Genomic DNA, 17,626 nt, shown 5'->3' on the forward strand with positions numbered 1-17,626 from the left:
TGTGACAGTGTGACAGTGTGACAGTGTGACAGTGACAGTGTGACAGTGACAGCCCCTGCCCAGCGGAAGGCCAGCAGTGCTGCTGTTGTCCCTGTGCACAATGGGGACAGATGTGGGAGGAAGTGATTTGTCTGCCCGGGACAGGGACACTCACAGATGTCCCACTTCCCCAGCTGATTGTGTCACCACTGATCACATCTCTGGCCGCCAACTCCTTCCTGGTTAAACAGCACAGCTTTTTATTTCTTTTTCTTTTTCCTCCTCCTCTCTAAGGTGCAATTAATGATTCATTTAAAATGTCCTGCCAGGATATCTCAGCTGGTGTGTGATCTCCATTCCTGGCTGTGCGTGGAGCACAGAGGCAGCAACGGTGCTTACTTTGTTATAGATAAAAAAAAATTAAATATATATATAAAAAAAAGAGCAAGAAGCAAAGTACAGCTGTGAGGAGGTGACAAGGACACAATGCTTGGCAGCCGAGCTGCTCTCACCCCTTGTGAATGGAGGTGTCTGTGTATTTCCCTTCACACTTAAAATAGAAATACATGAATTGTCACTGGTTGTTTGTACCAGAGCACCTGCCTGGTCCAAGTTCTGCCAACTCCATCTGCTCCTGTGCCTGCATCCAGCAGCCTGGGCAGGGGCACAGTGGGGAGGGAGCACAAGCCATGTGTGAGTGTGGAATTTAAGCTTTGAAATTGTTCATTGGAGGCTGATCCTGCTCTGGAGGCAGTGGGAGAACCCAAAGCGCTTGAGCAGCCTCTGCTCTGGCACAGGGACACGATGGATAGGGCAAGGGCTGTGTGGCACCACAAGGCTTTGATGTGTTCACCCTTTTGGGCTGCTTGGGGACAGGCAGGATTCTCCTGTTGCTGCTCTCTGAGGTAAATAATGTGGCAACAACAGTCCCATTCCAGAGTGTTTCCCCCAGGCTGCTGTTCCTACCCCAAGCCCATCACCCCAAAAGCTGAATTTCTCCTGCTGTGCTTTCCCTGTTTGACAGAGCTCAGGGGCAGCAGGGCTGGGGTGAGCTCCCCAGGGCCCAGCAGGGGTTGGTGGGCAGATGCCAAGGACGTGCAGGACATGACTCAGTTCCTGCCTTTGGGAGCCAAACTGCTGAGGCCGGGCTGGCAGCGTGTCCTGCTCGGTGCCAGCTGTGCTCAGCACCAGCCTGGGACACCTGGCTGCTTCCCAGCCCCAGGAAACGGCAGCAGAAATGCAAAAAAACCCCAACCCAAACCATCCTACCAACACACAGTGAGACTTCCTAACAGAACTCACCCGTTTGGTGTTTGCTGTGATGCTCTCCCAGGAGAACTCTGGGTTTTGGGGGGATGCCTGCTGTGGGAAGCCACCAGGAGCAGGGGACACCTCGTCCAGCCCCAGTGGAGCCTCAGCTGGAGCCTTTGTGGCCCATGGGGGTGAGGGCACAGCAGGGACAATGGGGACAGCTGAGCTCTCCTTAGAGCACTTGTCCTCCTGCAGTGGTGGCCCATGCACAGCTCAGGACAGGAGCCTGGCTCACCCCACAACAGCGTCAGGGCTCCCATGTGTCCATTGGGAGGGCAGGATAATTAAAGCCTTCATGGTGATTGCACCAGTAAAGAGAATTTACCTGGTGGTGTAAGAGGAACTAATGCATTGCCAGGTTATTTAATTCCACTAAATAATTTTAAAATATTCAGCTGTTATTTACATTAAAGCAACATTTGGTGCCTCTAGGTGGAAGTGCAGAGGTGGTTCAATATTTGTTATACATTAGTTGAGCGGACTTAGGTGAGTAAATTTACTTTAATAGGTTGGGGGGTTTGCCTAATAATATTAAACCTAAAAGAGAATGAAAGAGGGAGAATTCTGAGTTGTGAAAATCTGTTGATTCTTCACTGACCCTGTTTATTTATAGAGCTTAGGGAAGAGCTTGTGAGACTTCTCTTACCTGGATCTGGTGACATTCATTAATTTCTTTTTTTTGAGTATGTGCTTAACTTCTGTTGACTTAAGGGCAATACAGGCAGAGTCCCACCAAATGAGTGTATTAAGGTAATAACAAAGTAATTAATGAACAATTCTAGGACATCAGGCTATTCTCAATTTCACTGTGGGCTCTTCTGGTGGCCACAGCAATGACCATCACCAGCACCTGCCATCAGCTGGATGCTGAGATGGTGGGAGGGCTTTGCAATGCAAATTCTGGGAAAATGAAGAGCTCATCCGAGCAGGGCATTTATTTCCTGTAAAAAACCATCTCCACCTCTTCCCTGGGCCTCCAGCCCTCCCCATTGCTCAGCTCTGGCTCTTGCAGACTGGGAGCCCAGAATGTTTTTACATCTTCTCTCAGAGGATATAAAAATGCACGTGCTGCGGTCCTGGCTGCAGCTCCGCTGGGAGCACTGGGAAGAGGAGCAGCTCTAAAATAAACAGGCCACCAGTACAGCCACTGGAACATTAAGTTGTTCCTTGACTGGTCTTGTAAACCTTCAAGCCAAGCCTTATCTTAGCAGAAGAGTTCAGGAGAACAGATGGAAGAAGCTTTATTTGGGGCAAAACGTTCTCAGCAAGAGGCAGCAGCGAATGTCACCAGCCTGGGACCTCAGCATGGCCATAGCAGCTTCTGCTCCTGAGCACACAAACCCCTCCATTCCTTCAGTTTCTGCTTCTATTCAATGGCCCCTTTGGCATTTTCCAGTCTCACCATAGCATTTTTTGGGATGGAGCACTTGGAGAGATCCTCTAAGCAGGGCAAGCACGAGCCACAGAGCTGCAGTTTTCCCTTTCTGCTGTGGAGCTGAGAGCAAGCAGGAGCTCCTGGTGCCTCTGCAGCACTGACTGAAGCTTGGTCAGGGCTGTAGCTCAAGGCTCAGACTTTGCCAAGAGATGGGATTTCTGTCAGCTTGCTCAAATCTCAATGATTTCATGTCCCACAAGCCCAGCCCAGCTCCAGCTCCTGGAAACTTAATGGGGGGTCTCAAAAGCAACAGGCTTAGCCTCACTGATGCCCTCTTTGAGAACTTGTCTTCTTCTGAAGTATTGAAACTTATTAATAATGAGATAAAAATGCAGGAGAAGCCCCTCAGTGGCTGGATCTACGCTTCTGACACCAACTCTTGGACTGTGTCCACAATTCAGCAGCTCCTGCATCCTCCCAGCCAGCACACCTCATGCCTGAAGAAGGAGCTGAGAGCTCCCCCAGCCCATCTTTGACTCCCAGTTGGTGCTGGCAGACCCCCACTGTCCCCCCTGTCCTTGCAGGAGGAGCAGGAGGCTCAGCTCAGAGGTAGTGCTGTGATTCACAGGCACAGCTGCAGTTCTGTGGGAATAAAACCCTCCCCTGCTTCACGGGCCGGAAGAAAATCAGAACAAATGTTCTTAGAAAAGGAGGAGCAGGGCAGCCAAGCCAGAGTAAACAAGCACTGAGAGAAGGGTGTGGGAAGGAGGGGACATGTGGCAGCCAGCAGATTCTCAGTGGCAGTGGAGGGGACAGGAGTGGGTTTCTCTTCTGGCACTTGCAGGTTCTTCCTATCTCCAGACAAGGGTCCAACTGATGCTTTGATTTTTTTCTGGTTGCTCCCACACCAGACTTTTGTTGCTTTACATTCCAGCTCTGTGTCTGAGCACCTGAGGGCAGGAGGGGCCATGAAGGGACTCAGTGGGATGAGGAAAGTGTGGGGCAGCACCAGGCTCAGCACTGCACAAACTTGTCCCTGGGCCACAGCAGAGCTTCTCCACAACCCATGTGGGATTGCAACGCAGAAATGGGCACCAGCATTGCCCCAGCTGAATGGGGTCAGCCCAGGAATTGGCCCAGCAGTGGCTGCTCAGAGCCAGAGAGCATCAGTCCCAAGGAGCCTCCCTGCCCCTGCCCTGCTGGCACCTGGAGGTTTAGGATCACACAATGCTAAAGCCTTTTTTAAGACTCCGAGTCCCTTCCCTGCCCTTGCAGGGGGTTTGTGGGCTGGGGCAGGGCCTGGCGCCTCTCAGGAATAGTAAATGAATCATCTCCCCAAATCATGGGCTGTGGGTGGAAAGCACAGGTGAGAGTTTTTGCCCCTCGGGTGATCAGAGAGGTGAGGCTTCCTCGTGGGTGTGGCTTTTGTCTCATTAACCAGAACACCGATGACTTTAACTGCAGGGAAGTCACCAGTGCTCGTTTATTTAACATTCACTGTGGTTTTGTCCCGGGGCTGCAGGTACAACAGCCTGGTGACCGGCAAGCGGGCAAGAGGACTCATCGCAGTGCTGTGGCTCCTGTCCTTTGGGATTGGACTGACCCCACTGATGGGCTGGAACAAAGCCATGAGTGGCTGTCCCAATGCCACCAACGAGACAGGGGCTGAGCCTGGGACAGAGCCCCATGGCTGCTTCATCTCATGCCTCTTTGAGAACGTGGTGACCATGAGCTACATGGTCTACTTCAACTTCTTTGGCTGTGTGCTGCTCCCACTCGTCATCATGCTGGGGATCTACATCAAGATATTCATGGTGGCCTGCAAGCAGCTGCACCAGATCGAGCTGATGGGCAACTCCAGGACCACCCTGCAGAAGGAGGTGCATGCAGCCAAGTCTCTGGCCATCATTGTGGGGCTTTTTGCCTTCTGCTGGCTGCCCCTGCACATCTTGAACTGCATCACACACTTCCACGAGGGCTTCTCCAGATCCAAGCCCGAGTGGGTGATGTACGTGGCCATCATCCTCTCCCACGCCAATTCTGTCATCAACCCCATCATCTACGCCTACAGGATCCGGGATTTCCACTGCACCTTCCGCAAGATCCTCTCCAAGATCCTCTGCAAGGCCGACGACTTCCCCAAGTGCCCCTCTGACAACACCCAGAACCTGACTGTCATCAACATCAGCTCCCCCGTGGCCTCGGTGACCGTATGACCCTTTCCCTGCTGCCCCTGGGTGTCCAGCCCATCCCTGGCACTGCCCTGCCCCATGGCAGCAGTCCCAGGAGTGCTCAGAGATGACCACTATGCACTTGTGCAGCTGTGTTTTTATTTTAATTTTTGTAATTAACATCGTGCCTCACAGAGGAGTGACCTGAGCAGGGACACCAAGTGCAGCTCACCCTCCTCTGGAGCCCCAGGGTGTGTGAGAGCTGTGATCCTGTTGTGTTTCCTTTACAGGTGTTTCCAGGTCAAACACTGACTGGGAAAGACTCACCTGCTTGGGGGGGTGATTCCCCAGTTGTGCTGCTCATGTCAAGTCATAGGATCTTTATTTTAATTATTATTATTATTATTTTTTAATATTTTGTTTCATTTAGGAGTAACAATTTTGTGTCTGATTTTTGAGTTGTTCTCTAAGACCAAACTTGACAGCACTTTGGTAATACCCTAATTATTCCATCAATTGTTTGATGCAGCTTGTATTCTCTGATGGGAAAAAGTCTTACTTAGCCCAGTTGCTGATGTGAAACTGAATCTGTGTTCCAGGCACTGAGGGGGAGGGACTGTGTGGATGGGGAAAACCAGGTCAGCCCAGCATGGAAACCCCATTTACTGAAAGATTTGAGAAAAGGTTTGACCAAGGTTTTAGAGCAGAGGTTTTATTGCCTTTAAATCACTTTGGCCCACAGGACTGTGCAGCCCAGTGCTTCAGGTTTGCTTTCAGATCTGTTTCCAGCTATCAAAAAGCAGGAGGCAGAAGCGCCCCAATGATCTTGGCTCATCTGAACCAGAGCCATCAAGGCCAGTGTCACTCTGCCTTGGGGACACCAGCTCTACAATTAGGTTTCTGCTCCCAGGTCAAGATCTGCCAGCCTTGCAGAGCTTCCTCAAGTGCAGGTTTTAGCTCTAAGAGGTGGGTGCTACAGCTCACCTGATTCTTAAAGCTTGCTCTGGCTGGGGCACCTCTGCAGCCCTGTAACCTCCAGATGTGAATGCTTTTTTTCCCCCCTAATAGGAATTTTTATATTTTTATCCCTGAAAAACTGTACTTGAATCACACAGAAATCAACTCTATATTTTTTTTAAATTCTGTTGCACTAAAAGGGGGGTACACACCTCAAGAGTTTCATTACTCTGGCACATATAACGACAAATATGGTGTAAAAATCAATTGCAAAGCTGAAGAAATCTTGTTCCTGCCAGGAGGCAAGAGCTGCAGGAATGACTCTGGGCCCACCATGCACAGGGAATGGTTCCCTGGGAGTGCTGGATTTCAGTGCCATTGGAGCAGCTCAGCCCCAAACCTGGGTGAAATCATCAGAGAGCTCTGAATGGGTTTGCACGTGTTTATGCAATGTCCAAATTTAGCTACAGCTCAGTGTCTCAGAGATTGGTATTTCCAGAGTCTGAGCAGTTCAAATCACTGTCCCAAGTGCTTCTCCTCTAACAGCCCCATTCATCTTTGCTGCATCTGCCTTGGTCAGGGGCCAGCTGACACAGGGGCCACCTCCTGCCATTTGTGCAGGGCCTGGCTCTCTCCTCCCTTCATTCCTTCCCTCCTGTGTTATCTTTGGCCCTGTTCCTCCTGTTAATCACAGCTGGAGACAAGCAGGGTTTCACCTGCAGCTCTGGCAGTGGTGCCAAGTGGTTGCAAGCCACATTTATTCTCACAACAAAGGATGGAATCTCTCCCTTTGGCTGCCTGAAACCGACCCAGACTCTCACAGCAGCAACAGAGTGAAACTCTCAGTGCTGTAACACCAAGAGAGAAGGTCCCAGAACCCTTGTCCACATGTGAGAGCTTCCAGTGCAGCTCAGAATTCCTGCATATGGATGTGGAGCAGTCCAGATGTGCCTTTGGGCTGTCAGGCATTAACTCTGGCCCAGGTCATGGTCATTGGGCACATGAAGTGCCTTTGTGGATCTGAGCCAAAGATATTTCAAGGCAAAATAAAAATAGGACACTTCCCTTGCTCCCCTCAATAAAAAACTCTGAATGTTTCTATAAAAATGTGAAGCAAAAACAGCAGAGGAGTTTCTGTAGTGAGTGCACTGTGGCCATTCAGCTGTCACTGCCATTGCTCTGATGTACATGGATGGACGTGTTCTCCTCATGTTGCTCAGTTTTGTACTTGCAGTAACTGTTATTTACATACAAAATGTTTCATTTACCATCCCCAGCACCTGGCTCAGCCTGTGCCCCGTTATTTCTTGTGGTTGATGCGTTCACACAAGCACAAAAGGCCACACTGCCCCCAGGGGGGACAGCAAGGCCAGGGAATCACAGCAGGAAGGAGCTGAGCCCCAGGGAAGCAGCCTTGAGGTGGTCAGTGTGTCTGAAATTCATTTCAAGCACAGCAACCACATTGATGCTTCCGAAGATCCCATTCCAGTGGAAGCACAGAGCTGTCACCAGTCTCAGGGTGCTGAGGGGTCCCTGCCCTAGTCCCTGGACCAGGTTTGCCACTGAAGAAGCAGAAATTGCTCTGAGCTGCCACCTGCAAAGAGCCACAGCAGCTCTTTGATCTGTGGATCACAGAGACCTGCAGAACTGTTTGCATTCTGACATCACAATTATTACAGATTAGTTCAAACATCTTCAGAAATCCCAAAAACAGCATAAATAAATGAAACTCAAGTCAACACAGGCCTAATTAATTTATCAGTACCAGGCTGGTAATTAACATCATGCTTTGCTGCAGCACAGGAAGAAATCTACTAACCACAATGAGCATTTGACAGCCCTGTAGATATTAAAAACGCCAGCTACACAGCCAGGAGTGATCCAAATCCTTCATCCTTCATCCTCTTCCTCAGCCAGGAGGATGTTTGTGAGCTGCTCCTCAGATACAGCCAGTTCCTGGCAGGCTCCCATGGCCTGGCTGAGGTAGACAGCCAGGATGTGTTTGCACTGCAAAGTTAACAGCAGGAGCAAGGCTGGAATGTCAGCTCTGTCTGGACCAGGAATCCATCCTGGCCAAAATGAGTTTAATGAAGTGCTCAGCCCCCCCAGGAGCGTGGTTCCCTCCTGCCACAGGTGGTGCTCAGTGTCCCCACTTGTGCCATGCAGGGACCTGCCACACAGATCCTGGTTCCTGGACCCTCCCCACCACTGCTGACCCCCAAAGCCCCTCCCTGCACCCAAAATCGGGCTCTCAGAGGCCAGGGACACAGTGGGTCAGGCTCAGCCTGCATGGTCAGCTCCACACTCCTGTTTGTTTGGGAATTTCAGGGCAGAGCCTTGGCCCCTCTCTCCATGCCAGGCTGAGGAAGAGAACTCACCAGAAGGCTCTCACTCTTCTGCAACACAGAAAACTCAAAGGCAGGGCACGTGCAGAAGTGGCAGGAGCTGTAGCAGGTGTAGAGTTTGCCTGAGCTTCCAAGGACCTGAAACAGAGGCAGGTGAGGAGTCAGAGGCAGAATTCACTTTAATTTCTCTGCCTCAGGCTGGGTCTGCACTGACCCAGCAGTGAGGGGGAGATGTCACAGTACAGAAGTGTCCCCAAATGCTGAAGTGACCCACCTAAGCTTGGAGCTCCTCAGCTTTCTCATGTTCTCTACAAGCTTCTCTCCCTGCAGGTGAGGGTGTCCTGTACCTGTGCCTGCAGCAGACCCCAGCCCCAGGGAGCTGTCTGATTCTGAGGGGCTGGGAAGGGGCAGTGGCATCACTCCCTGAGCTCCAGGAGTCACACACAGCCCAGCTATGAGCCCACAGCCACCACGGGCCGGGACAGGAGAGCAGCACTGAGCATTTATTTGCTCTCCTTTCCCAACTACTGAAGGCTGTTCTGCTCAAAACCAGCTGCAGCTACTGGAATCCAGATCTGCCTGAATAAACAAAGCTGAAATCTCCAGAGAAGCCCTCCCTGCTCCATCTCTGCTTTGGGAACAGCACTGCCTGCTTTTCCCACATGCTTTTCCTTGCAAGGCTGGTACTGAGGCACCAGGGTGAGCAAACAGGTGAGGGAAGCATTCTTTTCCAGCACAGAGCAATCTGTGAGCTGCTGGAGCTGACTGCAGGATATAGGAAAGGCAGCCTATGGATTATTATTCCTCTTTTGGTCCCTTCAAGACTGGTAAATAGCTTTTAGGAAACTACTTTAAGGGCCCAGCCTATGAGAAGGGAAGGATCTGCAGGAGCAGAACAGACTTGCACAGGGCCCAGAGGGCACATCACCCACCCCAGGCTGTAGACTGGCTGGGTTTGTGGCACACACACCCCCAAATCCAAAGATAAACACAAAAATTGAAAAGGCAGTGGAGCTCTGAAGAGTGCTGCTCCCCTCCAGGACATCCCTGGCATTCCAAACCCCTCCAGGGGAACACTGTCCCTCACAGTCCAAAGCTGCACTTCCATGGGGAGCCTTCTCCTGCTCCCTGGAGCTCTCCCTGCACCCTCTGCCCAACAGGGAACATCCAGAAGTTTAGGCTCTCCCACAGAAGTGCCAATGCCTCAAAGTCCCCCTCACTCCCAGCAGATCCAGGACACAAAACTCACATTCTCATTTCAGGGTAAACCATTTTTTTTCTCAGTCTGGCCTTTCCCCTGGGTCCTCCTTTTACTGCAGGCTGAGTTTGTTTCACTTGTGATAAGTTTGTTTTCCTGTAGCCCCTTTGATTGTTATTTCCAAGATGAAGTATTGTGATGGTGCCTTCCCTTCAGAAGTGTTTTTCTTTGGGGAGGGGGGGAAGCCACAGACAGACACTGCCAGATTTGGGCTGAGCTCAGCCTTCCCCCATCCTGACCTAGATGGCAAGAACAGAGACTCTGCCTAATAAGGCAAAATCTAAAATCCAAAGACTGGGAGAAAAAGGTGCCTCTGTTCCTGGCCAGCTGCAGCCCAGCCAGGCACTGATTTCCTTCTGCTGTCCTCATCCCTGGGCCTCAGTGAGGAAAAATCCCCCTGGAGGTGTCTGTGCCAGGGAATGGGGGCACAGCAGGGTCAGCTGAGGCACCAGCACACGGACAGACAGACAGGCAGCACCACAGCCTGTGCCAGGGCCTGCTGCTCAAACCCTTCACCATGGGGCATCTGCCACACAGCTCTAGGAAATGAATGAAAAAAAGACACGATGAAAAAAATCCCCAGTGAAGGTGCAGGATGTGAGTGGTGCAAGTGCCAGCTGGCAGGGCTGAAGCACTGCCCTGCTTCACTGCCACAGCTCAGAGCTAAAGGGTGCCCCAAATGCTGCCAGGGCAACACTGCCACATCCAGCACAGCTCCACCACCAGCCAGACCCATCATCCCTGCAGCAGGTAGGGTTTACCCCTGACAGCAGCATGGCAGCTATCACCCAAGCTCTCCTGGGATGATTTCAGCTCTGAGGCATCGTGCCTCACTCCATCAGTGCTACTCTGTTAAACAGCAAGGGCACTGAGAGACAAATCTCAGCTTTCATTTGACTGAGGGCTCTTTCTTCTCTCATCTCAGCTCCTGAGGGCAAGAGCTGCCTACACAACAGGGCCTGTCTGAGCAGAGCCTTCCTCCCCTGAAGCAGGACCTGAGATGTGCTAGGTGATATGGAATCACCAGCTCAGATTTGGCTATAATGACCCAAAGGAGTTTCACAACAGAACCAGCCTCATGGCCTCAAAGAGTTCTCCAGAGCAAGTGGAAGCACCACCTCACATTCCAGCTCAACCACATCTGGGTGGAGATGGCAGAGCTGACTTTGTGGGGGATGATTAACAGGGATGATTGTGCAGTGTCCAGGCAGCCATGGATGCCCCTCTCCCCTGGAGCACAGCTGGGGACATTTCCACACATTTCCAACATTTCCACAGCACACAGGAATGAAGAGCCAGTGACTCCAGTGCAGAACCCACCCAGGGGTTCAATTTCTATGCCCCCAGATGTGTTCCTGTCACTGCTCCAGCCCCAGGGTAGACTCTGCTCTTCCTTTCTGCATCTCAGACAGCTGTGATGAGGGAGGATTTCACAATGGCACCAACCTCACACCCCCAGAGAAAATATCTCTTCAGATTCCTCTGTTAATGAACTCATCAGTGTGGCCTTAATCAGCAATCAAGCTCCACTGAAGAGGACTGCAGCTGGAGGCACACAGGAACCTCCTTCCTGGAGGTTTGTCCTGCATTAACTCCCTGACCCTGCTGTCCAGGGGTTCCTTCTCCACAGGGAAACCAGAGGCTCCCTCTCCCTGCAGAGGCAGGAGAGCAGTTCTGACACTTGTTCCTTTTCAGTGTGCACCAATTGAGCCCAATATTAATACCTGTGGATTATTAACTGATGCCCAGCAAAGCTGTGCCTTAGCCTGCAGGGCCTGACAAAGCTCTGCAAGGAGAATATGACTGTTCTCTGCCCAGTGGCATTTTCAGACAAGAAACAGTAAAAAAGGGAAAGCCTTTGAGCATTCAATTAATCAGCAAGGCTGTCTGTGGGTGCTGGAAGCGTCCTAGGTTTACCAAAATTCCACAGGCAAGCCCTCAACTGGAACCCAAGGCTGTTCTTGAGCCCTGGTTATGATTCATGCTCCTCTGGAAGAGCCTGTGTCCTCTCCATGGCCCCAGAAGTGATAAAGGCTCCGTGTGCAAACTGTGCAAGCTCTGAACACGTGAGAAGGGTTTGTGCCATCAACCAGACCTGACTTCACAGCCCTTTTCTCACCCTACACGACCCCAAAACGCCTCCAGGGGAGGAGAAAAGGTCCTTTGCAGAGGGGACACTTGGAAATGTTCCTTTGGAGTGCCACAGCAGTGAGCAAAGACATTCCCCCTTCCCTGGTGTGTGAAAAGCACAGAACCAGGCCCAGCCCTGGGTGGGCTGTGCTACTTGAGGGGGTTGGGAGTGTTGAGGAGAAGGAATTGGTGCTTCTTGAGCAAAATCTTTTGGGCACAGGGTCCCAGTACTCAAGCAGGGCACAGCAGTGTCCCTCTGACTCTGAAAGCCAAGGGCTGGATGCAGCTGGTCAATGGCTCACAACACAGACAGACTGTCCTAAAAGAGCTGCCCCCAGTGCTGGGGGACCACAGAACAAGGAATTGTGCACAGCACAGAAAGGTGAGAGTGAAATATGAATGGCTCCTCTTCTCACCTCACACCCAGCCTGTGCTGTGCTTGATCTCAGGGCTGAGGTGAGCTCTTCTCTGCAAAATTCCATTTCATGGAGATGTTTCCATGATTCACAGCCTTGGCCACACTGAACCAGAATGAAACCCATGGGTTTGGCCTGCATTGCTTCCTCCCAGGCAGCAGAGATCCCCTGCCAAGCAGAGGTCATGAGAGGAAAGAAAGGCAGTGATGGCAGATAACACTGAGCTGTGTACAACTGGTCAAGAGGAAGAACTTCCTTTGCTGGATAGGATGAGAGTAATAAAGCAAAATTAGCAATCCCTGGAAAACTTCCTCCTGACTGTGATGCCCACAAACAATACATTGTCTCTGGCTGGCTGGGAGCCACAAAGAAAATTGTTCTGAACCATGCTGCTCTAAATCTGCTGCTCTCCAGTGTCACTTCAGGAGTTTGTAAAACACTGGTGTCCTCTCTGTGCTCATCTATGCTCTGCAAATCAGGAAAACAGTCTCAGATGTCAGCTGGAAACCAGCAGAAAGAAAGAGCAAAGAGAAGCATGTACCTGGTAGAGAGTCCTTCCACTGGGGGACCTGACCTGGGTGACAGAACGCTGATCCACCAGATCCAGAGCTGGGACTGCAGATGGGCCAAAAATGAACTTCAGTCTGGAAGAGAATGTGTCTCTAGTCAGGTCACAGCACAAAGGGAGACCAGCTGGCTCAGCCCCAGGGCACAGAGGAGCCCAGAAGGTGCCCATTGCAAAAGTAAGACATTTTCCTTGCTGCAGCTGCTGAAAATGTCCCACGAGCACAGAGGGATTTTAGTGGAGCACACGGAGCCAGATTTGCCAGCACTCAGGGCAAAGGCTTTTGTGCTCTGGGACACCTCAGCTGTGCAGCCAGGCTGTCCTGCATGTGCTGCCCTGGATTGATCAGTCAGTCTTGAATCCCACCTCTGGGCATGGACTACACAGCTCCCTGGGAAAGGGGAGAGCAAGGATGATCCACAGCTCCTGGAGCAAAAGGATCTGGGGCTCCTTCCTCATCCCCTGGAAATCGTCTCAAACCCTGGGGAATGAGTGGGTCATTTTGTAGTGATCACATCTCCATCACAGGCACAACTGGGGGAAAATTATCCCTTCTCTACCCACCAAACTGCATCAGAAGGAAGCTGGAGAACACCAGGGAATTACTCAAAGACACTCCACTGCACATGGAGACACCAGATAGCAGCAGTTTTACATCTGTGACCCAGCTACGAGCAGGGCTCAGAGACAGCCAAGTTATTACAGATAAACACCCAGGGGCAGCATGTGCCTGATGTCCCTCCACTCCCCCTAAAAACCCTTTCCCTTTCAGGCAGGACATGTGCAGGGATGCTCAGCATTTATGGATGAGGGAGAGCCTGGGATGGGGATCACTGCACATCCCAAAGGGGGATTTTATCTCCTGCTGGTGCTGTGCAGGGGTATCGGAAAAGGTGTGTGTTAAATATGGATATCTACACCTTCAGCCTATTGTCCAGACAGCTAATGGGTTCCAAAGTCATTCCAGACCAGTAAATCCAGCTGCTTTGAGCATTTCCAAAGAGCTCAGGGGCAACTCAGTTAACTTTACAGACCTTTCACCCGCTGAGAAAAATCTGTGTAGTCCAGATTGGTTCCAAGGGTAAACAACAAGGAAATCAGCAGTGATGAAGAGATAGCACCAAACATGAGCAGGAGACCAAGAAAAAGGGGAAAGTTTCCAAGTGCAGGGAGAACAGAGCAAGGCAGAGCCCCAGCAGGGCTGAGTCAAGCTCACTGATAAGCAGCCAAGCAGACAGACAGATTCCAGGAAGACCAAAACTTGCACAAACTCAAGGCAAGAAGGGCTGGCTCTGTCTGGGGGCTGTGAGGAGGTGGGTGGGGAATGCTTAACATAATACATTCCTTAATGATTAGGTTTGGGACTGTAAGGGGGATGAGTTCAGTGAGTTTCAGGAACTCTTTTCAAATTTAGGAAATTCTTTTCTTGTGTATATAATTTGATCAGTTCAACAGGAAATGCCCACAGGAAATTCAAAGACTGGAGATTTGGGAGAGATTGGGAAATTAGAATACTTCTGAGCTCCTGGATGCAGGGAATGGATGGGAATCTGGCTGCCAAGAGTTACCACCCAACCATTATTAAACCTAACAAGAGAATTTCTTTTGTCCTCTTTTCTAAGGGGAAGTAAACAAAAGCTTTCAAATCTAATCCCATCTTTCAAAGGCCACTGTGGTCCCAGGAGAGGGAGTCAACACACCTTCCACAGATGTTGTGTCAGATAACTTTAACACAAAGTAATTAAGGCCTGAAGGGTTCCCAATGATCTCATCCCCTGGCAGGCAGGACCACAAGGTTACAGATGAATCTGAAAAGTCTCTTTCACAGTGACAGTCCCTTTTCTCCACCTTCAACACCAACTGGTGAGGGCTGAAGCTGTGAAACTTGGATCTCTTAGGTCACTGCTGGGAATAACTAAAGTATTCACAAGGGTGACAAAGCTGACCTGACACTGCCCCTAAACAGAAGAAAACTCTCAGCCTCCAAGTTAACAATTCCCTTGTGCAGGGTGATGATAAGGACACTTCTCCCTCTCCATCACAGGTGCCCATGACTCAAACAGGAGTGAGCTCAGGGTGCTCACAGTGGCAGGAAGGCAGAGGGATGAATCAGCCTGCAACACAATCCACTCCCACAGCAAACTCCTTCCAGACCCGAGGCTGGACTCAGAGCTCAGGTTAAATATCCAGGGTTTAAATTAGAACAAGTCATTACAGGAGATACAGTGATACAGAGATAATTTTGTGAATATCTCAAAAAAAAACCCTTCAGGACCTTCATTCCCACTACCACCAAAACCACTGGCATTTTTGTGTTTCAGCAGCACTTGGTCAAACACAGGGGAAAACAGTGATGAGAGCTGACACCAGCTGCCCTTCAGCAGGACACTGGGGCAGGAACCGAAGCAGAAGACACTCACCCCAGCAGCAGGTCATCAGGGACTGCAACAGAAAGAAAAGGAAATGTGATTTCACAGAATTTCACATGACAGGAGGGTCACTGTCCCCCCAAGGTACACCCAGAGGTCACACAGGACTGCAGTGCTCTCAACATCCTCTCTAGCCACCAAAACAGCAACAAGGAGCAGTGAAATGCTCATGCACAGTGCCAAGGCAGTTACCAAGTACAGCAATCACAACCACAGGGATTCATTTGAAACAGAAAACCAGAAGCCCCAATGTACTTTCTTTTATGACATTCAAAAGCACACAATAAAAGGCAGAAAGCTCAGCATCTTACTCTCACTTTAAGAAGCTGGTTAAAAATATATTTATTATTTTCCCTGAAGCTCTCCTGCCATGAGTTGAGAACTCTGGCATCATGACTTTAAAAATGTTTTTTTCCCCAACACAGTCTTGCAGGGCACCACCAGTTTATGGCTTTCCATACAGCCCACTGAAACATTGTGTCCTCATTTATTGGAACTTCTCCTTAGGATGGAAAGTTACACTCAAGCACAGCAGTGTTTGTTGTAGCTGACAGCTCAGGCTCTGCTTGTCCCCTCTGATCTTTCTGTTATCACCCAGGGGACACAGTGTACTCTGTCTCTATATCCCACTGGAAGATCTGGATTTTTGACTTTAAAATCCTTTTCTTTTAACAATTCAAAATACTCTATGACTTGCACTGCTGATTTGAATTTTCCAGCTTTATTTGAATTTAATTCTGCAAAAGGATCAATCATTTTGTCTCCACAGCTCTGTCTCAAATGTGTGCTTTAGTACCACTCTGCTGCTTTAAGGACATCTTTAAAGGAATGTAAACTGCTTTCTTTGCTCAGTTTACAACAGGATTTATAAAGCTCTTTTAAAAGTCACATGTAGATTTTGGATCTACTCTAACCTGACAGGAGCCATAATGCAAGTGTGCCAAAAAGCTGTCACTCTGACAGTTTAGACATGAAGTTTCTGCCCATTCCTCACTCCCACGTAGTGCTCAAGACAGATTTTTGTCTGAATTCTTATTTGTTTGGGTTTTGTGCAGTTAAAAATATTCCTTCAGCAGACACTTTCCTTGGGAAGAGCCATTCTGTGCAACTCATCCAGTAAACACAAACATTAATATTCTCTTAGCACAGATCCAGCAAAGGTAATTGTTCTTAACTAGCTGCTGGAACTGGCCAGGATTTCACTGCTGCCTTGTGCTGTTTCCCTGAAGCACCGGGAGGTTGTTCCCAGCTGGGATCACCAGAACACCCCCTCTGCCGGTCAGCCAGGCAGCGGCTTTGGGAAATTTCCCTTTCCAACTCCACTTCTGGGACTGGTGAGTCTATAAAACCGGCAGAGCAGAGGGCACAGCAGAATCCTGCCCAGAGGCATTAATTTATCATCCCTCAAGTGTGACCACGTGCACCAGGAGCTCTGAGAAGCAGCATTACCCTGAAACCCCACATTCAAAAAAAAAGAGTCCAAACTGGTGTGATTTTTCAATTAGACTCGGAGAAGGGGCTGCTCCTCATTATCTGTGCTTCACACCCGTCTGTTGTCACAAAAAAGGACACAAAGGTGAAGGCTGTCCCTGAGACAAGGGGGTCTGGTAAAAAAGGGGAGGCCAAGGACCCTCATCACTCCCTTGAGGGGTGACAGGCTCCTGGCCACTGCTGGCATCCTTCACATACCCCGTGAGGTCTCCTGGAAAGCCTTTTTGATCTCTCTCAAGAGCTCTTGTGCCACTGCTGGCAAGGTACTCCTGTCCATCCCCCTGGCACGGGATCATCCCTGGAAACGAGACAGGACAGGAGACAGTGGGAAATCTTTAGTGTCGCCATGGATACCGAGCATCAGGAAGGGTTATCTGGGCACTCCATTCCAACCCAACAACCAGGCCAAGGAATGGCATCCTTTAAATTGTCTTAAAAGCAACTTTTACATTTATTTTTTTTTAAAATACATTCTGGGGACACAGGAGTCCTCACGAACACACGGGTGTCTCTGAGATGTCCCCACACAAACACAGGTCCCGCGGAAGGGAGCGGTCACTGCCCAGGGCAGCAGATGTTCCTCATGCCCAGGTGGCATTTCCTGGAGAGCAGCGCCTGGCGCAGGCCGCTGTCACCCTTCTGGGGCCTTTCCACACGGATGGGGTCCCGTTCCCGCCGCCCCAGCTCCCTCAGCCTTTCCTGGGGGACGCTCCAGCCCCTTCCTCATCTTTGTTCCCGCTCTGTGTCCTGAGGGGCCCGCCATGGGCTGGGCGCTGCTCACCAGGGCGGCCAGAGCGGCGGGATCCGGGTCCCGCCCCGCTCCCGGTACCGCTCCCGGCGGGATCCGCTCCCGGTGCCGCTCCCGGTACCGCTCCCGGCGGGATCCGCTCCCCTCCCCGCTCCCGGTGCCGCTCCCGGTGCCGTACCCAACGTCACGACACCGCCCCCTGCCCGCGGTGACGTCACGCGCGGCGTGCGCGCTCTTAAAGGGCCCGCTCGGGATGGCGGCGGCGGCGTTGCCGCGGGCTCTGTCTCGGCTGTGTCCCCGGCGCTGCTCCGCCCTGCCCCGGCCCGCCTGGACCTGGGGACACCGCGGACACCGCAGGGACAGCGGTACCAGCACCGCGGGGCCGGCGCGGCCGCGCTGGGCACGGCCGGCCGGGACTGTGCTGGCCTTCCTTGGAGGTGAGAGGGGCGGC

The 17,626-nt window shown here is 51.1% G+C and overlaps 3 protein-coding genes across 5 annotated transcripts in view; 2 read left to right on the forward strand and 1 right to left on the reverse strand.

Annotated features, from left to right (window-relative positions):
• The window catches only part of ADORA2B (adenosine A2b receptor), a 14,493-nt gene extending 7,397 nt beyond the window's left edge, over positions 1-7,096 (forward strand). Inside the window, exon 2 of the mRNA XM_015646391.3 lies at positions 4,188-7,096. Within this exon, the coding sequence (XP_015501877.1) occupies positions 4,188-4,881 (694 nt within the window). The 3' untranslated portion in view covers positions 4,882-7,096. The remainder of the gene's footprint in view (positions 1-4,187) is intronic.
• A 432-nt stretch (positions 7,097-7,528) lies between these two features.
• ZSWIM7 (zinc finger SWIM-type containing 7) lies at positions 7,529-17,372 on the reverse strand. 2 transcript variants are annotated; one of them, XM_015646396.3, is made up of 6 exons: positions 17,354-17,372; positions 16,626-16,725; positions 14,928-14,949; positions 12,484-12,586; positions 8,172-8,276; positions 7,529-7,800 (listed from the first exon to the last, which is right to left on the reverse strand). In XM_015646396.3, exons 2-6 carry the CDS (start codon positions 16,702-16,704, stop codon positions 7,684-7,686), a joined length of 426 nt encoding a protein of 141 aa, XP_015501882.1. In that variant the 5' UTR covers positions 16,705-16,725; positions 17,354-17,372; the 3' UTR covers positions 7,529-7,683. The 2 variants fall into 2 exon arrangements, with proteins under 2 accessions (XP_015501882.1, XP_015501880.1); XM_015646394.2 differs by lacking the exon at positions 17,354-17,372 and adding an exon at positions 17,209-17,333.
• A 38-nt stretch (positions 17,373-17,410) lies between these two features.
• The window catches only part of TTC19 (tetratricopeptide repeat domain 19), a 3,509-nt gene continuing 3,293 nt past the window's right edge, over positions 17,411-17,626 (forward strand). The window contains exon 1 of one of the 2 annotated variants that reach the window (XM_015646389.3): positions 17,411-17,612. In XM_015646389.3, coding sequence (XP_015501875.1) covers positions 17,429-17,612 — 184 coding nt within the window. In that variant the 5' untranslated portion in view covers positions 17,411-17,428. The remainder of the gene's footprint in view (positions 17,613-17,626) is intronic. The other variant, XM_015646390.3, reaches the window with a different exon arrangement.

The sequence above is a fragment of the Parus major genome, chromosome 19 (assembly GCF_001522545.3).
Source record: "Parus major isolate Abel chromosome 19, Parus_major1.1, whole genome shotgun sequence".
Lineage (NCBI taxonomy): Eukaryota > Metazoa > Chordata > Aves > Passeriformes > Paridae > Parus > Parus major.